A 24,134-nucleotide genomic window follows, 5' to 3' on the forward strand; every position below is an offset into this window, starting at 1 on the left:
TCCTTATATGTTCTGTGCCATAATGCTGCCCTTCTGAATCAAACCAGGGACTCTGAAATATTTTATGTGGGAGGGAGGAAAAATCATTGCCCTGTGGTAAGTTATGTCCCAACCCCGGGTAAAGGGGACTACCTGAGAATTGCTGCAGAAGCTGTCCCCAAAAAGTAGTGTACTCACTCTGACACCAGGGCTGCGTCCTGGTTGGTAACAGGCAGCTGAGGTGCGCAGCTTCTTAAATTAAATTGTTGCTGCCTCCTGAGTAGACATGGAGGCTTGCTCTTGGCCCAATTTATCATATCTTCATGTTACCGGTTCCTGCTTATATGCTTTTACTTTGTTGAGTTAAGAACTGGGGGCATAAAAGTACCTGTGTTTCCGTATAACGTTATGGGAAAGGTAACTGCTATAGGTGAAGACCTCTCCTGCTAGTTCTAAAAGCTTATGACAGTTACTTGGAAGCTGTAACATCATAAGGGATTATATCCTGGGAGCTGTGGTGTTATGGCAACTTGACCTTGGGTGCAATGAAAGGGAGATAACACTATTCAGTGTATTATTATTTTTGAATTGAATCAGAGAAAGGAAATGCAATGATGGCACAGTTACAATATCCTTCATTAAGACAGCTCACTGCAGACTTTGGCCAACATTGGTGAAAATTGGGACCATTATGAAGGGATCATTAAAAAATAGACTGTAAATGACTGTAAATGAATGTTAATGCTATAAATAGTAATATAAGAACAAAAACAGCTCTAAATGACATTATTTTACCTATTTTTACAATTTTTAATTAAATCCAGATCCAAAACCAAAACCTTAATCTTTTGCGTTTGTTCAATAAAACCAGTTGCAAAGCCGAATCACGAAGTTGGGTTAGAAACGACACCGGTTTCGAAAACACGAGGGTCAATGCACATCTCTAATGATTGGAATTAATTTCAAGTGGCGTCAAAGAGGTATGTTTACTGGACTGCGAGTTTGAAAAGTGGAGATGTAGCCTATAGCAACCAATTAGATTCTAGCTTTTTAGAATGTACTAAATAAATGATAACTAGAATCTGATTGGTTGCAAAAGGCAACATCTCCACTTTTTCAAACCCGCAATTTAGTGAATTTAGTGAATTTAGTTATCTGTGGTCAAACACTATACATTTTTCATTCAGGTCATATAATTCAGGTCATATATTTGCAGCTCCATAATCATCATTTTACACACTTCCAATGTCTCCACACCACTTCATAGCATGTGGCAATCAATGACACATCAGCATTCATCTTTATTTAGCACCTATATTACTCATGCCCACTCCCTGCAAACACCACTATCAGATTTGTCCACCACCACACTTGATTGTAAGCTCTTCTGCATTCACTTTGGGGCAAACTGTTATGCACAATATAATGTCTACTTCAACACTACAGTTCAACACTACAGACCTCTAACAGGCTGTTCTCATGGTTAAATGCTGCAATTTGTCATAGACAAGAACAGGGATTTATGGGCGGGATTTATTTACACCATGTATTTAATCCTGCCAATGTACCTTGCATGCATCTTGCAGGACATAGTTTAACTTGTGATACCAAGAAATGAGCTTTACAATTGAATTGCACATGAACTTCAGAGTGTAAAGTAAAAAATAAGCCACAAACATTACTGTGATGACGACAACAACTTGCGTCCCCTATAGTGTAGCTGCCTACAACAACTGATGCCTGATTAAACCCAGGTGCAAGGTCTTCACACCCTTCTAGCATTATTTTTTTTCAAGCTTCTGGTGCGATTCTTACATCTAAAAATTTGCATCAGGTAGATCTTGGCAGACCAAGGCGTAAATGTATCAATGTCCGGATTCTTCAACTCCGGCGAGATCCGCGTCTTCAGCGCTTAAATTTAAAGCGGCGCTGCCTTGTAAAGGGAAACTTCCCTTTACAAGGCAGCGCCGCTTTAAATTTAAGCGCTGAAGACGCCGATCTCACCGGAGTTGAAGAATCCGGACATTGATACATTTACCCCCAAATCATCAACTCTTGTGCTATGTATTATGCTATACCTCTTCCTTAGTTACTCTGATAGACACATTTCCATTAATATGCCAAAACAGTACTAGTAATGTTTGGGGGTTGATGTCAATCGAGTGGTCCAACAACCGAGAACAACTGAGAAAGAAAGAATAGGTATCCACATTTCCAATTATTATCAATCGTCTTTCTGTTGATTCTCAAATGGTCACAAAAAAGTACTAGATTATGATGCCTTAGAATTAATCTAGTAAGCCATTGAAAGTGTAGAATACTACTTGCTGCCGATGGTCAAGAGCAGACTTCCCAGTGAAGAAACAGTTCTGTTGATAATGTGAAGCAGGAAGAAAGTGTGCTTCATACCACAGTTGAAGAACAGCTGCCTATACTGCCTGCTTATCGGTCCAGCCCTGTGTTGACTTACAGGTTGAGTCATTACAAATCTCCGCTATATTACTTAAATTCAGTGGTTATATAGCCACATATAAATGATGAAATATAACTTAGCTACCATCACCATCAAAAATAGCAAACTACTGGCCCTGATTCATTAAGGCATGCAAAATAAACATAATGGGTCTGATTCATTAAGGAAAGTAAAGCAAAAAAATGAGTAACTTTGAACACTGGCAAAACCATGATGCAATGGACGGGGAGGAAAATGTGGGGACAGATTTATAGTTGGGGTAGAGCATGTCCTAAATCAACTTTTAATGTCAGTGTAAAAAAAAAGCTATCAAGTATTTGTGTGCTACATGAAAAAACAGCCAGTATTTTCCATATGTGCAAAATAATAAACTAATTTGCACCCCTTGCATTGCAACATGGTTTTGCCAAGGTTCAAAGTTACTGATATTTTTGCTTTACTTTCCTTAATGAATCAGCCCCAATGTGCACAAAAATCGGGCATACGCACGTCCGTATTCAACTACAAGTGCATCTGAAGAAACGTCTCTTGAATATGGGTGTAGGTACGCTCTACATATACGCCAATTTCCATGTTGAGAAAGACACAATACACTGCAGGATACACACAATACATATGTTCTATATAAAGTTCCAGCAGAACCCACAGAAAAAAAGGTATTCATTTATTGTCACATGCTAATATTATAGTATTTAATTAAAAATCATAAAAAAGTGTTTTTTTTTTATAACCCCCCCCACCCCATCCCATAAAATACATTTATCAGGATGTTATTAATGTCTACTATACATAAACTGCTTTTTTTCAAACAAAATTTTTATTGAAGAAGTTCAGATTTCTTTCAAGCTAAAATTATTTCAGTCAAAAAGCATAAAATAAAAAGGATCATATTTACCAAAGCCGAACATATTACAATATTGATACAATAGCAAAAGAATGAATATGTCAATACATAATTATTCAATAAAGTATTCAGCAATTTAAGCTTATAATCAAAAGTGTTGAAAACAATACGGAACAGCTATAAGCATTATTATCGAATAACAAAGAATATATGTTGTCGGAGATAGCAGGAGAGTAATTTGCAGTTATTTGTAGGTTGAGACCCAAAGTTCAGGGAGAACAGAAGGGTGATAAAATGCATTTTTAAAGTTACTCCTATTTGCAAACACATGTTCTAGCTTGCTTACACGTGCGTCATCACTATCAATCAGAACTTACACCTGCCCTTGCTGAGGCAAGTGACATAACTGAAAAGCACGTACCTTAGAGATGCCCAAAGCTTAAATCGGACACTGCTGCGTGCGCTGGAGCTTGGCACGCCCTTACTGTACACTGACTACATGCATACGCACAATCCCCCCCACATTCCGCCCTTCAAACTGTAGGCTGTCGGAAGTGTCATTTGTGTGTGAACATGAATTGCATTATTTGGCATATGTTTCGGTTTTGCGCATGTGTAAAAGTGCAAAATACAGCATGTATCAGCATTTACGTTCCTTAATGAATCAGGCGCACTTTTTCTTGCTGATACTATATAAAATGAAAAACATGCAATTTCATAAGTTGCATTTTCATAAACTTATAAATGTCTTACTGATTGTATTACAGAATCAGTCTATTGTTCATTAAACATTAATACATTTTAGAAACATCCATTTCATGTTATCTACTTATTAAAGCAGATGCACAATTCTTTGCCACCAAAAATGTGCAGATGTGGAAAGAAATACTATTTTCTGTGCCATTATGGTATTTCCAGACCTGTATTTCCATATTTTACAACACTTGGGAGTATATTTACTAAACTGCGAGTTTGAAAAAGTGGAGATGTTGCCTATAGCAACCAATCAGATTCTAGCTTTCATTTATTTAGTGCATTCTACAAAATGACAGCAAGAATCTTATTGGTTGCTATAGGCAACCTCTCCAATTTTTCAAACCCGCAGTTCAGTAAATATACCCCTTGTTCTACGTTTCATCTGCTGATGCCCACACCCCACTGTCTTCGCTGCAGAATGCCCATATTAGGCATTAACTTTGGCCTCCATATTTATATTTCTCTTTTGTCATTCTGCAGCATCTTCTTGGGTTCACATAAAGCAGAATCCTGCTGTTCACATACTATCCTCTGCTAATACCATACCTCAATTTTTTGCAGGACAGTTTACAGGGCCGTCTTAACAACATTATGGGCCCCGGGGCAAAGTAGTGCACTGGGGCCCTACCTACACAACCACTCACCCACTGATGTACAATTAGTATGTGTACATTTTTTTCATTAAGGTTAAGATATGTATTCGCAACAGCAAGATCGCATGTACAGATAACAGCTGATACTGAGGTGATTAATCCACCTAAACGTTTTAATAAAGAGGGTTTGAAGGTTCTGAATGAATTTCCTTGTATAATATGCTGAAAAGTTGGAAAGCCTATGGGGCCCCTAGGTTCGTGGGGCCCCCGCCCAAATGCCCAGCGTGCCCATACGTTAAGACAGCCCTAACAGTTTAGTCAGTTTTGTTTGGACAAGGTTAAATAGAACTGGGAAGTGGTAACATTTTTCCTGTAGTAGTGAATATAAGAGTATGCTAGTATGTGACTCAGGCGAGGTGGAGGGAGAAATAGTACTGGGATCAATGAATGCCTGCTTTATTTTAATGAACTGTGCAAGTGGTCAGTGTGGTCTGACTACAATCAAACTGCACCTCATACAGAGTGGTCTTTAATGCTTAAGTGTCAACAAGCCCTCAAGGTGATTGTCTAAATTTCACTTACATGCTCTGGAGCCACATAACTCTAGCATAAGGGCTGTCCTCTACAATTTTTTCATCGCTTTGTTGAATGAACCATCCTCATTACAATTAGCATAACTGTGACATAGTGTAATACCCAGGATTTCTGTATTTCAAGAGGAGATTGCAAAATTGTGACAGTGAGAGGTATAAACTGACATTCATTTTAAAATATAAGAGAAAAATTGTTCTGCAAAGTAAAAAGAAAATGCAGTAAGGTTTTAATCTTGATGCATTCCCATGGTAAAGACTGAAGGCAATGAGTCATCCTTGACTCATAGATGTGACAGCCCGCTCCCTCTCCACCTTCACCCTCAGTAACGCTCATTCATGCCTCTGTTCTGCCAAACAGTTCTGATTATAATGAAAACTATGGGCCTGAGTTAAATACTGACTGTTTTTTCATGTAGCACACAAATACTTAGGGGGGTATTCAATTGTTCCTCCGGGCGCCGCCGGAACGAGCGCGCTAAAACTATTACCGTTTATACGGTAATATTGCGCGTAGTTACCGTTCATACGGTAATTTACTCGCTCAATTTCAGCTCGCTGCTCAGGGAGCTGCGAGCTGAAATTAAGCGAGTAAACCATATAAACGGTAATAGTTTTAACACGCTCGTTCCAGCGGCGCCCGGAGGAACAATTGAATACCCCCCTTAATAGCTTATTTGTACACTGAAATTTAAAGTTGATATTTGTGTGCTACATGAAAAAAACAGTCAGTAATTAACTTATGTGCAAAACAGAATATTAATTTGCACCCCTTGCATTGTAACAAGGTTTTGTCCAGGAGACTGAAATAAGAAGTTTCTCAAGTTAAGATCTTTAATGAATCAGGCCCTATATGAGTAATAAATATTGCCGTTATCGTTTAAAAGGTCAAGTGGAGCTGATTTTACAAAACACAGAAACATAAACAATGTGGGTGGGGGTAATGTATGTAATAGATTTTAAATTACGAGTGTATTAGCCTAGGTTGGCCTGAACCCTTAATCAGGCCCTGAGTTGACTGGAGTGAGAGTATTCCTTGCAAAGTTTGCAGTGGGTGCACCGATGCACCTATTTTTGTGAGCAGTGCAAGAACTGGCTATTATTTTGCCAAGTTAAATGGCTGATAAATGGGTGGAAATGGTGCATTTTTGGGGGTGTCCTTGTTGTGCGGATTAGCATACTGTTATTTCCACTCTAACAGAAACTGATCCTTGCACCAGCTCTATAGCATCCTATCTTATAGGAAGAACAGCCCTTCTTGATGGACTTCACTCAATATATAGAGAAGCTTCAAACACACAAAAGTGCCACATGTAATTTTATGCATTTTATGTGCTTTTGTCTGGGATCAGAACACCCATTATATTACCTTGTCAAAACTACAGTACTTAGTCATATATGCAAGAGAAGTAACATAACATGTGGCCAATCACAGCATTCCAGCTCAGACATATCCTGTGTGTTCATGTTTATTCAAGTTTAAAGTGTAAGGGGCTAGAGTGACATGATGTGAATATGAATCATCTAAATGTTAACAATAGCACAGTGTCAGGGAGGTGATGTTACTACTGGGAAAGAGGGATTGTCATAGGAAGATCCAAAATAGACATCAGATAATTTCAGCTTGTCCCACAATAGCTGCAACCTGAGAGTCTGTTCTAAATTAGTCATAGAGTCTTTAACTATGACATGTGGAAGGAACTAGCAGGGTGGGACCTTCTGCCATCTGGAAACAACTGATAAAATATGTCCCCTTTTCACTGAGTGCCAGACAGGATGCAGGAGCAGTGTGTTCAAAGGCATGCGAGAATAAACATAGGAAATCAGTCTGCACTATGACATCACTCTGGCTCTGTACCCTCTCTCATCAGGCATCAAACTAGTCTGAATTTTCACTGATAAGACAAAGGAATGTGCGAGGGGCAACACTAGGTGTGTCATGCTCAGTTTGCCCATTTATCACATTACTATAAACTTTCCAAAACCATAGTGACAGAAAGTTGGTTATTTAGGTAAATAAATTAAATATATTTACAAATGTACTTCAAATTGCAATACAAGATTTGGACATCGTGATATTGTATTAGCTGCTGTGCAGTTGTGAGTTTATCCCCAGAATAGTAGATGGATACGCACTTAAAAGAATGTTACCATCTATTGTGCAATTTTTGCTAAGTTCTTGTAATTGTCATATTGGTTTGGAAAACAGAAGAACACTCTGTAATTGAGGTACTCAACACTGGTATGTGTAGGGGGTAATGTGTGTAATTGTTTGTCTGAATTACAGCCACTGTAGGGGGGGGGCACAATGGGGCGAGAACGTTTGGTACTTCAATGAGTATGTGATAGCCCCCATGCATGCTCAGAATAGCAGAGTGGGAGACTTAGTTGGGTAAACCAATATCGCTGAGCCCTCCTGCAAATATTGCTATGGCTCCCAGCGATTCTGTGTTCCATCCATCCCTTAACCCCTTTCCCCTGATTCCTATGCTATATCTCTCTCTGCATTAAACCCCAAAGTCATCTAGTGCTTGCTTCCATATTCTTACACTTTCCACCTGCACCACAACTATACCTGCACACTAAGGGGTATATTTACTAAACTGCGGGTTTGAAAAAGTGGAGATGCTGCCTATAGCAACCAATCAGAATCAAGCTGTCATTTTGTAGAATGTACTAAATAAATGATAACTAGAATCTGATTGATTGCTATAGGCATCATCTCCACTTTTTCAAACTCGCAGTTGAGTAAATATACCCCTTATCATGAATACACTACTATAACAGACACTCATATGCTGTAAATTATTATTCAACAATTATGCTCCACACCAGTTAAAAACCGAGACACTTTTGCTAATAGCATAAGAAACAACATTGCATCAAAATTCTGCCATTATTTTCCAGGCACATTAGAGTGGGTTTAGTAAGGACACTGATATTTTATGCTGAACACAAATCTGTAGTAGCAGAATGAGTCTGCTGAGGCTCAGATTATAGTATCATAGGCGTTGAATCAGTGGGAACACATTGTGAAACTTTGTTTCAGTTCTGTGCTGAACCTGAACTAAATAGATATATTCAGAAATGTTCCAAAGAGATTACAAATAGATGTTATGCCTCTATAAATTAGAGACTTCCATTTTTCTGAACTATAAATATAAAATTATAGTCATCCAACCTCTTTAAATATAGATGTTGTAATTGTGCCATTTTTAGCTTTAAATGTCTGTTAACAAAAATTATAGCATGCGCTTCAATAAACTTACAAGCAACTATGGGATTCAAGTGGAGTTGGACACAAAATGGGCCATGCAGAGTTGAATGCAAGAAGCTGTTTTGCACATATGGTGTGTTTATTTGCAATGCGCATGCTCAGAAAGCAGGCACATTCAATAATGATTGATGCAAAGTTGTACGGATCTCAGACGTATGACCTCTACAACATAATTACCCACTCACCCAGAATGTCCGGGAGACTCCCGAATTCATGGTAGGTTTCCAGAAAAGCAGCCCATTTTCCCTCATCCTGCTTACCTGCTAGTAAATACTGTTGCTGGGACGGGACAAAAGAATCGATTCGCCGCACCCAGCCTTCCTCTGTCCTCACACTTCACCTCCCCTCCAGGATCTCCTGGAGTGGAGGGGAAGAGTTAAAAGTTAGTAAGTACTGAGTGGGCTGAATGAGGGTGAATGTGGCATTTCGAAGTTCCTCAATGTACAGTAAGGGTGTGTTGACACTACTGTGATCAGATGCAAACCTTATAAACAGTCACAAATGCGCCTGACACAGGCTTTTCTTTTGCACCTGCTTGACCCTGGTGCCGGACTAGCGATGTCGATATGAATGCTAACAGTCACAGACAGGATAGTGAAGTCTACCAGCGGTTGCATGATTGTGGAAGTACTTACATCAGTGTTTGTAATCTGGCTGCCATATATGTATGTATGTATGTATGTATTAGAGATGAGCGGGCTCGGATTCCGCTAATCCGAGCCCACCCGAACAGTGCGGATCCGAACGGGATCCGAGCACTGTTCGGATATTTCCGACGGGCAAAAAATTGAAAATGAGGCTCTGTCGTCCAAGTCTCGCGTCAAATCTCGTGAGGGGTGGGAGGGAGGGCCCAGAACAATTCCATCTTGTACCTCTTTTTTTGGCATTATGTGCTCAAGCTACCTCGGTGCAACCTTTTGCCCTAAAAACAATATTGTGAGGTGTTCAGAATAGACTGGAAATTAGTGGAAATGATTGTTATTGAATGTTATTGAGGTTAATAATAGTGTAGGAGTGATAAAAAAACCCCCACAAAACTGGTTTTTAGCACTTTTTATGTTTTTTTCAAAATAAATCCGAATCTAAAACCTTAAATCCGAACCAAAACCTTTCGTCAGGTGTTTTGCGAAACAAATCCGAACCCAAAACCTCCAGCACATCCGAATCCAAAACACAAAACACGAGACACCAAAAGTGGCCGGTGCACATCCCTAGTATGTATGTAGGTATATATGTGTACCTTATTTAATAAAATAAAAAATCACAGATGTGGCACTGAATATATTTGTTGATTTAATCTATAACACATAAAGCATCTTTTTATTTTATTATTCATATCTGTCTGCTTTCTTTACGCTAACAGTGTGTTTTAGGTTAGAAAAAGTGAAGAATAAGGTTTTTAATTTGCAGTGACAGTAGGTTATACATGTATTTAATAAGGTCTTAATATGTACATTTATATTTAATACATGGGAATGTCACATAACATTAACAAAGTGTAAAACTATGAAAAATTAAATAACACTTATAACATAAGTATGTTCTTTATTAAAAAGTTATACAATTCTCCTAAATAAATTGGCACAAATGAAAAACCCACAACACTTTAATAACAGGCTTAAGGGAATAGATGGTGCAACATAGCACCACCAGAAAAACCTAATAAGGTCATCATCATCATCATCAGGTCTTTATATAGCGCCACTAATTCCGCAGCTGTTAAGATGATGCACATGGGATGTTTATCATAAAACGGATAAATGTAAAGCCCTATGTTAAGAAATTCGTACTTATTGTTTCAGCTCTGCATCTAGCCACACAATATGCACACCAGTAAGTGACGAATACCTGGCGTATCTTGGAGCTAATGGCGCCTGAAACTTTCTTTATCTGCGTGTGGCTCTGCATGGCCTGTAAATATATGTTCATTTTATGTGCGATTTCTCCAATCGTGCGGTTTGCTGTATATGATACGCTTTTTATATACAGCAAACCGCACGATTGGAGAAATCACACGCATGCGCACAAATTACTAATTACAGTTGCAGCCATAAGAAGGCCTATATTAAGAGCGCTTGGGGCCCCTTACAATTGAAGAGAGGGAATGTAGGAAGGGGAAGGCAAGTAAGCGTATCCAAAATATATTATGGGCCTGTTGGACTTATGTAGACTGAGGGCGAAATGTATCAAGTTGCGAGTTTCCGGTGGGTTTTAAAAGTGGAAATGTTGCCTATAGCAACCAATCAGATTCTATCTTTCATTTTGTTGAATGTACTAAATAAATGATTACTACAATCTGATTGGTTGCTATAGGCAACATCCCCACCTTTCAAACCCACCGGAAACACGCAGCTTGTTATATTTACCTCAGAGACTCAAATGCACACACACCTGTCATGAGACGGGAAATTTGCAAGTCCTCGACTACTGGTGTAAGTGTCAAACTGATGCATACATCTCAACATACCCTTGTAAAATGTGTATTTTTAGAAATGCAATTTATGTCTGCGTTGTAAACGCAGATTTCATCCAACTTTAAATGAGGCCCTATATGATAATTGGTATGACTTTGAATAAAACCCACCTGATTTTCCCATTTAGGGAATATAAAGTGCACTTTCAATACACTGTCGTAGTGCATTTCTACAGATAGGTTTTGCCAGATTTTTAAAAAAACAGCTATTGGCTTTCTTAACCCCCTGGTATGTGTACTTCCTCTGGCAAACATCAAGACAAATTTAGGAGCCCTTCAGTCCTCCTTCAGAGTCCTTTAATTTAAACTCAGAATAAAAGCTTGTTGTGTTAGTAATTATAATAAAATGCACGGAATAAACACCAGAAGGGTTATTATTAAACATTTACAAACATAATGGTTTACGTAATAAGCTTTTAGAGATTTAAAGTGGTTCTTGTACCCCAATCGCTGTTTTATGAAGGATTGAAGAGAGCATATGTGTATAAAAGTTTACATTTCAGTGCAGACTCCACAATTCAATGCAACTTCTACTAGCGCATTGCTAGTTAGCGTTTACTAGTAAGGCACTATTTTATTTGCTCATACAAGTGACAGAATTTAACAGATGTCTTAAGAGATATGGTATATTTCCCTATCACATGTCCGTTAGATCTGCATTCGTCAATGCTGGATATGTAGATTGTAATATATTAAGTGTAAGTACAACCACATTTGATATGTCATTCAAGGCTGTTCAGCTGGTTATCTTGGGGCTCCCTGCTCATTTTAAAAGCTTATTGTATTAGTAAGTAATAAAATATACCTCTCATGCACACACAAAATCAGAAGGACAATTCTAGAGACATAAAGAGGTACTTGTTAAAAGCTATCAGACATAAATAGGTTTTGTCATAAGAAAAAGGTTCAGTAATTTCTCCGTGGGTGGCTTAGTGACGCCTTATTATAACCCTTCCACAAAGTGTGATATAATATATTTAAAGGACTCCCTCCCTGCCAGCCTATATACCCCAATCACTGTTTATTTTTTGTTTTGTTTTTTGGAGGGTGGAAATGGCAAGAAAAGGTGGCATGTGATTGGACCAAAGTCATGGCTAGCAAATCACATAATATCTTCCTCATAAGATGTTCCTATGCTCATTGGGCAACAGGATTGCTATTATATACAGACATCAGGTTCCATGCTGGGAGGGTGGAGAAATTCTTTAATAGCATCCTGTAATGCTTTGGGGGATCAGCACCTAATGAGACTCATATACTTATGTCTTATGTGTAATCCTATCATTGTTAACTTCACTGGACATCAGGATCAGCTTCGCCAAGTAATCCAGAACCAGTGGTGAAATAAATGGAGAGAGCATATGTGTTTAATTTGTTTGGCAGTAATATCTAAAGTTCATGTTGCATTGCAGACCCCTCATTTTATTACAACTTCACTTTATTACACTAGATTGTAGATTGGCAGTAGGACCGCACTCTCCTTTACCTAAAAGTAAGAGCCACAATAATACAGGGTATCCCTCCCTGGAAAATATATTACAAATACAGTGTAATTTTGTGCTCATTGCCTTTGGGACAAGTCGGTGTGTTGAAAATATAATAGAATGAAATGAAGTGAGCGGAGGGGGGGGGGGGGGGAAGGGGTTATATGGTGTGTGGATTGGAATACATTGATCAGTGGTTGCGATTAAATATAAAATGGATGACATCAGCTTGATGGTATCAACTTGATCTGTATGGTGTAGCAATCATGAGTAACTCGTTTGGTATTTACCTATATAATATTGCGCTATGCATACCTTGTGTTGATCCAAAGGATAGTGATTGACAGTACCTGATATTGGATAATATCACTTTATTACAGCTTTCACCAGCACATTGCCATGTAGCCTTCATTAAACAGGGTTAAACTGTTTAATAAACCTGTTTCCTTTGAGATTAAATGTGCTTTTGCTTTATTATTAAGACACTATAATGTACAAGTGACAGCATAAAACGGATGTCTTAAGAGATATGGTATATTTCCTCACTACATGTCCTATGGTGATAACAGGCAATGGAATAATGTGTAGGCTTCAGATATGAAGGTGTGTGTAGTCTGTAATATACTAAGAGAATCACACTTCAAATGTTATCTAGGACCCCCAATTGATTAAGGATCAATTTGTCTTATTTCCAGCACATTGGCCTAGTGGTTAGCACTTCTGCCTCACAGCACTGGGGTCATGAGTTCGATTCCCGACCATGGCCTTATCTGTGTGGAGTTTGTATGTTCTCCCCGTGTTTGCGTGGGTTTCCTCCCACACTCCAAAAACATACTGGTAGGTTAATTGGCTGCTATCAAAATTGACCCTTGTCTCTCCTTGTTTGTCTCCCTCTGTGTCTGTCTGTCTGTGTGTGAGTGTGTGTATATAATAGGGAATTTAGACTGTAAGCTCCAATGGGGCAGGGACTGATGTGAATGAGTTCTCTCTACAGCGCTGCGGAATTAGTGGCGCTATATAAATAAATGATGATGATGATTTATTCTAACAGAGAATACTTTTAGAAACACCTGGCTGTTGAATATGTTGGTTAATAGGAAAATGTCTGCACAGATGAGAAATAGGACAGCACTGTTATCAGTTTAATGTATTTACTAAACATGTCTATTATTTAAGTATCAACATATGCTAGGTGAGCTGGCACCAACTCTCCTCCATAACCACGCAATCTCTAAAGTGGAGGCACCATACGTGCCAAGCTTCACTGAAATTTCCCTTACTTCAAAGAAGCTAAATTGGATGCAAGTGATGTGCTTTGTTCCATTGTGGGTTTTCCTCAAGACCTGGCACTTTATCAAATTCATTTACACATTTGAAATGCTATGCCAGAGTTCCTTATTGGAAACATTAAACAGGAAGGGAGTTCCTTGACTTTGCAATGTTCTTAAGAAGTATTTGAGACTGGACAATGTTTGCACATGTCCATCCACATGGACTGGTAATGAGTAAAACTTAACTCCTTACCTGTCAATATATTATTTTATTAAATTCAAAAGTCTTTAGTATGCAGCATTTTCCATTGAGTATAGCAGTTTGACACATATAAGGGTTAATAATTAGCTGCATTACTTTTGTAATTTTGTATAGAACTAACCAATGTAAAGCTCACATAGTGATTCAGAGCCCTCAAGTTCAAAACCTAAATCCACTGGAGAAAAGTGGTGGATTATAATATAATTGGGGTGACTGCAAAGGGCCCAGAGCAATAGGGGGGCCAATGGCTCCAGCCCAAAACCGCCCTAGGTGACGGGCAATATATCGGGTTGTAACAGAAGCCATTGCTCTCTTCTGGGCCCCAGACAATCACCCCTATTATATTAGATTATAATATATAAAAATAAAACAATATATTATAATATATATAAAGAACAAACAGATTGTTCCTCAGTGCTTCCAGAATCAACTTGTGGGGTGCCCAGGGAATTCCTCAAGATGGGAACAGCAGTAAATAACACTGATGATGGCACTCTACATATTGACTAAGGAAAAAGTATCTTTTTATTTTGACATTTCTGCCCATAGTTAGACCTATGTACTTGAAACAAGTCTAACTATAGACCAAAATGTCAGAATAAAGTGATATATTTTTAACATTCAGTATGGAGAGTGGCATTCATCAACGTTATATAGATATATATGAAAAGGAAAAGGTCACTTCAGGAATAATAGCAAAAGCAACGTTTTTGAGATGCTGTGGCCATAGCATCTTGAAATGCCGCTGGATTAAATGTATGCCTTTTGCTATTATTTCGGGAATGCTGTCTTTTTCTTTGCATATTTGGCACCGGAATTTACCTTGGAGGCGGAGTGCCCAATCCCTATTAACCCCTAAAATATATATATTATGGGTTTGATTCATCTTTGGCCATGTCAAGTTGTGTGCTGTATCTGAAATTGCTCTGTGCATGCTCAGAAACTGACTTTACACCAGTAAACGCAAGTGCATGCAATTCATATGTCAACGCAAATGACACTTTCGACTGCCTACAACTTGGAGGGGGAAACGGGGCAGGGGATGGACATATGTACGTAGGAAATGTACAATAAGGGCATACCGGGGTCAACCGCATGCACATTTCTCCGATCCAAGCTCTGTGCTTCTGAGGTACGTGATCATTAGCCACTTCCCTTGCACCAGTTACAGGACAAGTGTAAGTGCTGATTGATAGTGATGACGGACACGTATGCATGCCAGCACATGTATTTGCAAGTAAAACAAGTTATGATATATATATATATATATATATATAGGGCCATCTTTTCCATTGGGCACGATTGGCAGCTGCCCGGGGGCCCCACGGGCAAGGGGGCCCCATAGGCACAGCTCTTAATGAGAATAAATAATCCTGCAAAAGAAAAAAACCTGCAAAAAAAACCTACAAGGGTCACTGAGCAAGTACATCTATCTATCTCTATCTCTATATATCTATATCTATATCTGTATACATCTATATATCTATATCTATATCTAGGGGCCCCGGTGCACTGCTTTGACCGGGGGCCCATAATGTTGTTAAGATGGCCCTGTATATATATATATATATATATATATATATATATATCACATTCTAATTTGTCACTGGCCTTTTAAAAGATCAGGCTGCAGACAAAATTATTCCCCCTTTTTCTGTGATTCTGTCATCCCACGCTAGGCACTATGTGGAGAATGACAGAAGGAAACGGTGTGTAGCGCAGTTTGATATCTGTTCTGGACTCAATTGTAACATAGGGGCTGTGGCATATGTACAGCTTAGGGCCCCAAATTCTCTTCATCTACCATTACTGGAAACCAGGGATCTGTGCAAAATACTTTATTACCACAAGTTATTATATCCAATAGTCAAATTGTAGATTTAGTCTACATACTATTATTCAATATGTTTTGTAAAATGCACCTTGCATGAAAAATAAGGGTATATATTCATTAAAATGATCTTTGTAGCTATCTTACAAATGATCACTGTAGAAGAGTGCAGACTGCCATACATACCCAAAAGCAGATAATTACCTGGGGCTCAGAAGTGTTTTTCGGTAGTGACTTCGAGCTGCTATGGGTCTGATTTATAGTTTAGAGCAAATTTAATGAATAGGGTGCAAACTTATACATTCTAGCTGGATTTATCCTTAGGTCTAAATGAGACCTCATAGGCCTGATTCATCAAGACACACATTCTGAGCGCAACCCGCGTTTAGCATTATACGCACGTATTTCGCTCTGTGTACTCCCAAATTCATCAAGGCACGGATCTCAAGATACGTGCACTGATGAATTCGGGTGTAGGTCTGCTGTGCTCTATTACACTGCAGGATATGTCCAATACCTATGTGGAATATAGATTCTCAAAAGAACGCACAGGAAAAAAAAAATATTGAACTAATGTCACCTGGTAGTAATATAGGAATTAATTATAAAACTGTTTTAAAAAAGTGTTTACATGTTGTTTTCCGTGATATATATTTATTAGGATGTTGTTAATGTCTACTGAGCATAAAATAAGTTTTTACAGTTGCTCGTGATTGCATGTTATAGCATGCATAAGAGACTGTCATCATTACTGATCAGGAAGGCAGCACAGTGGCCTAGTGGTTAGCACATCTGCCTCACAGCACTGGGGTCATGAGTTCGATTCCCAACCATGCCCTTATCTGTGTGGAGTTTGTATGTTCTCCCTGTGTTTGCGTGGGTTTCCTCCAAGTGCTCCAGTTTCCTCCCACACTCCAAAAACATACTGGTAGATTAATTGGCTGCAATCAAAAATTGACCCTAGTCTCTCCCTCTCTGTCTGTCTGTCAGTGTGTGTCTATAGTAGGGAATTTAGACTGTAAGCTCCAATCGGGCAGGGACTGATGTGAATGAGTTCTCTGTACAGTGCTGTGGAATTAGTGGCGCTATATAAATAAATGATGATGATGATGACTTAGACTAGCATTGTAGCTGGAGCAAGAGATACGGCAGAAAAACAAGTAACTTTGAGCTGGATTTGGATGTGGCTGCGTGCGCTCGAGTTTAGCACGCCCCTACTGTACATTGACTACAACAATAACACCCCTTCCCCACCCCATTCACTCCCAGAAATGGTAGACTATAGAAAGTGCCCTTTGCATTCAACGACGCAACGGACAGGGTTGGGTTGGGTTTACAGACGTATCTCCCAGTTCTGGGCATTCACAGGGTGATTTTGCAATCACCCAAAATCGTCAGATAATTGCCTTGATGAATCAGGGCAATGTCTTTTCCTCAGTTACTTACAAGTTTACTAAACAAAGCAGAGTGAACCTTAATTGTTGCATAATATAAATGCCCTCTATATAAATATGTCCTTTTTTTAACAATCTCAGTGACACAGACTTCATCTTTATGTAAATGTATTTTGCAAATGTATCAAGCTTTTGAAAGAAATACCTTCTGGATTCTATTACATAAAAGAAAAAAAATAGTATTCTAAAAAAAAAATATTTGAACATTTCTGGAATCCCTTAGTAAATTACAAAATCATATATTTTATATGTAATATGATTACTAATAAATGATGTGTATCAAAACAAAAGTGTGTATATATATATATATATATATATATATATATATATATATATATATATGCATTATTACCCTCCTGAATTCCATTTTTATCACAGTTACAAACTGTTTGTTTATTATCAAACTTTCATAACAGTAAATAAATGACAAATTTTATATGCATATATTATTTCATCCAGAGTTTACAACCTCATGCCTGGACCACCAGCATTAGTTCTTTTAGTCAAGGAGTTATTATAAATAGTGAATAAACAGATACACATTCAGTTAAAGTAATTATTTCAAGCAGAAACACATATTCTACATGTATGCATATCACAGGGTATGCATGAAGGAAAGAAAAAAAATACATTACTGCGCGAATCATTGTTGTATATGCGTTAAGTCAGAGATGCTTCACCTATACCTATTGAATAGTTTACTAACACAATCGGGGCAAAATGTCTGAGCAGCATTATCCCAGACAAATGCCCTACAAGTCATTTCATTCATGTGTTGCTACTCACCAAGCAGCGTCAGGGCGCTTATCACCCCAAACAAAACTTGCCATCTTATCAGAGGTCGGAGATTGCATCTGAGAAGCATCTTTGGTTTTTATCCTTGTAGCGTTCACTAAGGGACCAGATCCTATCCTGCTAACAGTGAGTTTCAGTGCCCGAGAAAGGTCAGAGCTGCAGATAGAGAGAGTTGTGTGTTTCAGCTTCAAGCACAAGTGAGGCGGAGTTACAAATGTCCTATGTTTCATATGCTATGTTTATATACCCCCTTAGGATGCCATTACGTAAGGTAGGTGGAGGATTAACTTTTGCATGCCAGGGAATCTACTTCTATTACTCAAAAATTCCACTTTACTGAAAATGTTACTATCCTCTACATAGTGAAAATGTCTCATTAGGCAAGATGCTATTTTAAAGTAATTTTAGCTTTGTAATTTTGCTAAAAGTGGAGGGCTTTATTATTCTAAAAGATATGAATTAGTATAGCAAATAAGTTATTAATAACTGAATTTGTTTAAAATGATTCAGAGATAAGAAAAATATTAAAATGTTATGTTATTTCAGAAACACAACATATAAATAATATTTTAAAATGCATCGATAGAATGTGATTTTAGTTGGTTTATCTAGAACACAAATTAATTAATAATACAATTTGTGTTTGTTAACAGTAACCAGAGGATCTTTCCAATCATATTTATGGATGTTATATAGAATGGTTGTACAGTCTTTTTTATTCTGTTTCTAAAGTTCAAATATTTCCAGGTTATGACAATTTAGTTTATTTAATATACATTAATTTTATTGCATGTTACAAAATATGTGACTGTGTGTGCTTTTCTCTCAATCATAGACCTGCTCAATGTTAACCAAATGTAAAACAAAATATCTGCTTGTACTCTGATAAAGCTCTGGGACAACTTGCACAGGAAGGGTATGACCCAAAGTTTTCCCAATCAAAATGTTGTTTTATGAATGGCAAAATCTGACCATCATGTAGAAAATGTTGTACAAGCGTACACTAACATTGTAATAATACTATCTTGGCATGCATATCCAGCTGCAAAAGCAGGTTCAAGCTTTATAAGGAGACAGTACTGTTTATTTGTACTTCATATCATGGATGAGACAAATCTGTCGTACCCTGGATACTCAGGCAGGTCTGCTTAAGTTGACAACTGCACAGCAGTGGTATTAGCTTTGGTAATTTAGCTTTTGCTTTGTTTTTTCTTATTATTTGCCTTCGGCTTGTCCGAATTTTGTTCACTTTTTGGGTTGCTATTGCTATTTTAACATCTTGGGCTTGATTCATTAAGGACCTTAACTTGAGAAACTTCTTATTTCAGTCTCCTGGACAAAACCATGTTACAATGCAAGGGGTGCAAATTAGTATTCTGTTTTGCACATAAGTTAAATACTGACTGTTTTTTCATGTAGCACACAAATATCAACTATAAATTTCAGTGTACAAATAAGCTATCAAGTATTGGTCGGGAATTGAACTCATGATCCCAGTGCTGTAAGACACAAGTGCTAACCATTTAGCCACTGTGCTGCCACATTACATTCACACTCTAGTATTTCCATGCTTCTGTTCTGAGCTGTTTTGAATCCTGTCTACTTACTGGCAGGGCTGCCATCAGAAACTGTAGGGCCCAGTACTAATCAATCTGGCGTGGTCCCCCTCCCCATACATGTGCCCCCCTTCCTCTTCGCCATACATGCGCCCCCCTATCCCTCATCACAGTATATTCCCCCCCCCACTCCCTCATCACTGTAAATGTTCCCCTCCCCCTAAAATTAAATATCCCCCTCTCCCCTCCCCGCAATCACAGTAAATGTACCCCTCTCCCCTCCCTGAAAGCTCAATGTCCCCCTCTCCCCCCAATTACAGTTAATGTCCCCTTCTCCCCCCCAGCAGTTAATGTCCCCCTCCCTCCCACAGTTAAGGCCCCCCTCTCCCCCCCAAATCACAGTTAAGGTCCCCTTCTCCCTCTCCCTCTCGCCCCCCCCTCCACAATTAAGGTCCCCCTCTCCCCCCCTCCACAGTTAAGGTCCCCCTCTCCCTCCCCCTCCACAGTTAAGGTCCCCCTCTTCCCCCCCTCCCTCCCTCCAGAGTTCAGGTCCCCCAGGCTCCCCCTCTCCCCCCCCCTCGTTCCCTCCCTCCCTCTACAGTTATGGTCCCCCAGACTCTCCCTCTCCCCCTTCGTTCCACAGTTAAGGTCCCCCAGGCTCTCCCTCTCCCCCCCCCACTCATTACCTCCCTCCCTCCACAGTTATGGTCCCCCAGCCTCTCCCTCTCCCCCCTCCCTCCACAGTTAAGGTCCCACAGGCTCTCCCTCCCCTCATCCACAGTTAAGGTCCTCCACGTTAATTAACTTACCTTCTCTTCTGCGATGCTGCAGCTCCCGGTCACTGATACACTGAGAACGCGGCGCGCTGTGATGATGTCACCACGCCACGCTCCCTGCCTACCAGAGTCTGGGAGGTGGAGCTGCAGTATCGTGGAGAAGAAGGTAAGAAGAAAAAGGCACAGCAGGGTCGGTGACTGCGGGGCCTAGACAGTTCAGGGAGTCCGGACAGACCTCCCCCTAGTCTGTCTGGGTCCCTCACAGCAGTACTGGCATTACTCCCCTTATGGCGGCCCTGCTTACTGGTATCTGACTCTTGCTTGTGACCATGATTATCCCGCTTGCTCCCTGGACTGATCCTTAGCTTGTGACCCTGACTATCCTGTTCACTACCTGGATGGGAGTTTGCCTATTGCACATTCATCAGTGCTCTGTCCTTTGCTCTGTTCTCCAGTTTCTGCACCTCATTACTCTGCACACATTGTTTACAGACTGCTGCTTATCTATCTCTATGGTTGCTTTTCTGCTTATCTATCAGCAGGCTGAAATGCTCTCTCCTATTGTGCCTAGACATTACTTTTCTGATGCTACTGCTTTTCCTACTGCTCCTGCTTTCTCAGGTTCTATCAGTACTTGTGCTGCTCCTTAGTGCCACAGAAGTACAGGCCAAACACTGGAATTGCAACTTACACATTTCTTTGTGGCTCGCTATACTACTCAGTACTCCCTACTGCGAAGAGTAGAACTGTTTGAACTTGAGCACTGCATCCTTCCTGTTCTCTCAACCATACCTGCTACATTAGTATCCTATGAGTGCATCTATCCCAGCGGTTGTGGTACCCAGAGAGGTAACCTCAGGTCAGGCTATTATCTTTGCTTGTATCCTTCTGTATACTATTGTGCAAGCCTACACTTGTTAAGTTATCTCTACTTCACATTAAGTCCTGGAAAACTAACAAGTACCGGCGAACATAGCTAATTCCATCGGAACAGGGGTTGCTATGGGTGAAGCTCTCGTTAAGATTGGTTCTGATAACTTGCCAATTAAGGGTTTCAGGACAATTTAAAAAATATTATTTAAATAGTATTCAACATAACAAGATTTTAAAACACTTGAACAGTGAATTGCGAATCACTAATATGCGAACATTGAACGTCAAACATGGATGGCAAACATGGAATGCAACTGACAGACGTGAGTCGCGAATTTCAGATTTCAAGTTTGAATAGATAACTATACCATGAACATGTTTGGGGTGGTATTCCACCGAATTTTGGAACAGTTAAATATTTTAAAATACCTCTTGTAGATGTGGGTGTAGAAAGACAGGAGTGAAACATAATGTTGTTACTCTCAGTATAACATACATAACTAGAATGCAGAACAGAGAACAGGAACTTCCCAGCATGCCTTGTCAATGACCTCACTTTGTGCCAGCCTCTGGTAGGTTGTACTTTTACACCTCTTATCACATGTATGCTACATTTGGATGCTTTTATTGCATTGGTTGAAGTGTACCCTAAAATGCAGATTCCTATGTAGAGTGTGCCTGGAAGGTGCAAAGCATCCAATTGTAAGTATAGGAAGAAGCCAGATCTCTAACATGTCAAGTCCTTTGGTATGACAAAAATGTTGTGCTTTATGAGAGGTCAGAGCAGTTTTCCCTCCCTAAATGTGCCCTCTTCATCCCTTAAATGTAATTTCAGTAATCCTGTTACACAAAACATTGTTTTTGTATGGGGGTACAGGGGCAAACGCATGAGTTGTAGAGAGGGGTTTCCACATCACGCCAGTGGGTGTGACCAGCTTGCATGGGAGTGTGGCTATAATTTTAGACAGCTGCTCTCCAACTCTTCCTATCCACATAATATACACGGGCAATGCTGCGTGCACCTAACAGAATGTGCACGCAGCATCCCTTTTCAAGCAAAGATGTGTGAAGCGGGAGCAGAGTCCAGCCACCTCAATTATACAATGCCCCAGCCTTGGAGGGGGGTTTCTAGGCACTAGGAACCCCCCCCCCTTTGTTTGCCTATGGGGTACATAACTAAGCGCATTATTGATTTTAGCTTGCACTCATCAAGGAATGTTCCGATAGGCTCTACTCCTCCCATCAAAAGATGCTACATTTTGTACTCCTGAAGATGCCGCCAATTGACATGTAAGAACAAGTACACACAAGAACGTAAGGCATTCGCACTGTGGGACCCTAACTTTCGCATATTTGTAAGGGACCCTTATGGTGTATGTAAACTTGGTGCATTTTAATATAACCTGAGTTTTCTAATTAACTGTTCACTACCTGTATGTTCCAGTTATCAGAGTCATTGTCATCTTCTGGACTGGTGACCGATGAACTTTGTAATCTTTATATAAGGCAGAACTTGAAATTACAATTGTAAATTTGGCTACTATAAAATGGACAAGCTGATGACTCTGTTTATGGCCTTTTGACTGACACATGACCTATGGCAATTTTATTTATTAAACTGTACCAGGGCTGAAGACACTTGCTGTGGAGAAATCGTGCTAATACTAGTTTTTCCCTGTAATGCACGATAAATTCATTATATAAAGAATAATACAGCCTTGCAGTAAGCATTACTAATTAGCTTTTTGCATTTCCTGAGAGCTCTGGTCACATTATAGTTTCACATTGTATTCACAGTCGTATAGACAAACAGTACAGATAGCCACAAATAGTGCAATATCCACTTGTTGCCAAGCAACAAGCCAGTGTGTTTCTCATTTCCTTTATCCTTAGTAAAAATTTAATTTGGACGAAGTATGTCATGACAATCTGTTTTAAAAAGAACGGCAATAACCTGAGTCTAAACTTTGCTGTTTACTCTTTATTCCCCATTGTCACCACTATTTCACAAAATTTAAAGGGGCAAATTCAATTAGGATTCCGGTCCGCAGTAGCGCGCGTTACCGTGGAACACGCGCAGTATTGGCGGTAATACGGTACCGCAATAATGCAGATTTTTGTATGCAACCCTATGGGGTGCGAACGAAAATCTACGTTATTACGGTACCGTGGATTAACTTTGCGGCCCGTTCCGGCGCGATCCTGCGGACCGGAAACGTAATTCAGTATGCCACAATGTCTCTTTTTGTGGACTGTCGCCTTTCAGGGATTGTCAGAATGTTGTTTTCTATTTAATGAAAGTGGTGCTAACATTTAATAATTGGACGAAGGTGGTAATCAATAATGTCTGTACACTACAATCAGTTGTGATGCGATTAATATGCAATGTAATTAATATCCTAGCAACATTTAAATACCGTAAGTTTAACCTATTTCTATTTGTTTAATATAAAGTATAAAGTAGCGAAGAGGCTAAATAATGTTTACAACATTTAAATTACATCGAGTTTGGTAGCATTCTGTTCGCAATTGCATGAGAATGTTTCCGGTATTATTTATGTATAAATAATATCACTTTTCATGCACCAAATAGTAAGTCCAGAGATGTCATAAAAGTACCAGCTTCTACAGGTCTAGAAGCGGGAGCCTGAGGAAGGACACCTGACCACCTCAATGAACAATGACCAGAGGAATCAACCAATGGAATGTTGACTTCTTGGGAGTTCAAGACCCTTCGACGTATGAATGAAGACCTTAAATCTGTAACTGTGTATCTTTGTGATGTCACTGCTTTTTACAACTGTGCAGTGTAGAAATTGTTCACCTCTGGCTTTGGAAGCCAGAGCA

General features: G+C 39.4%; 1 protein-coding gene across 1 annotated transcript in view; it reads right to left on the reverse strand.

Moving 5' to 3' along the window:
* The window catches only part of CD34 (CD34 molecule), a 60,533-nt gene extending 42,249 nt beyond the window's left edge, over positions 1 to 18,284 (reverse strand). The window contains exon 1 of the mRNA XM_075196216.1: positions 18,074 to 18,284. Within this exon, the coding sequence (XP_075052317.1) occupies positions 18,074 to 18,152 (79 nt within the window). The 5' untranslated portion in view covers positions 18,153 to 18,284. The remainder of the gene's footprint in view (positions 1 to 18,073) is intronic.
* Between the last annotated feature and the right edge of the window lie 5,850 nt (positions 18,285 to 24,134).

Source organism: Mixophyes fleayi, chromosome 2 (assembly GCF_038048845.1).
Source record: "Mixophyes fleayi isolate aMixFle1 chromosome 2, aMixFle1.hap1, whole genome shotgun sequence".
Taxonomy (NCBI): Eukaryota; Metazoa; Chordata; class Amphibia; order Anura; family Limnodynastidae; genus Mixophyes; species Mixophyes fleayi.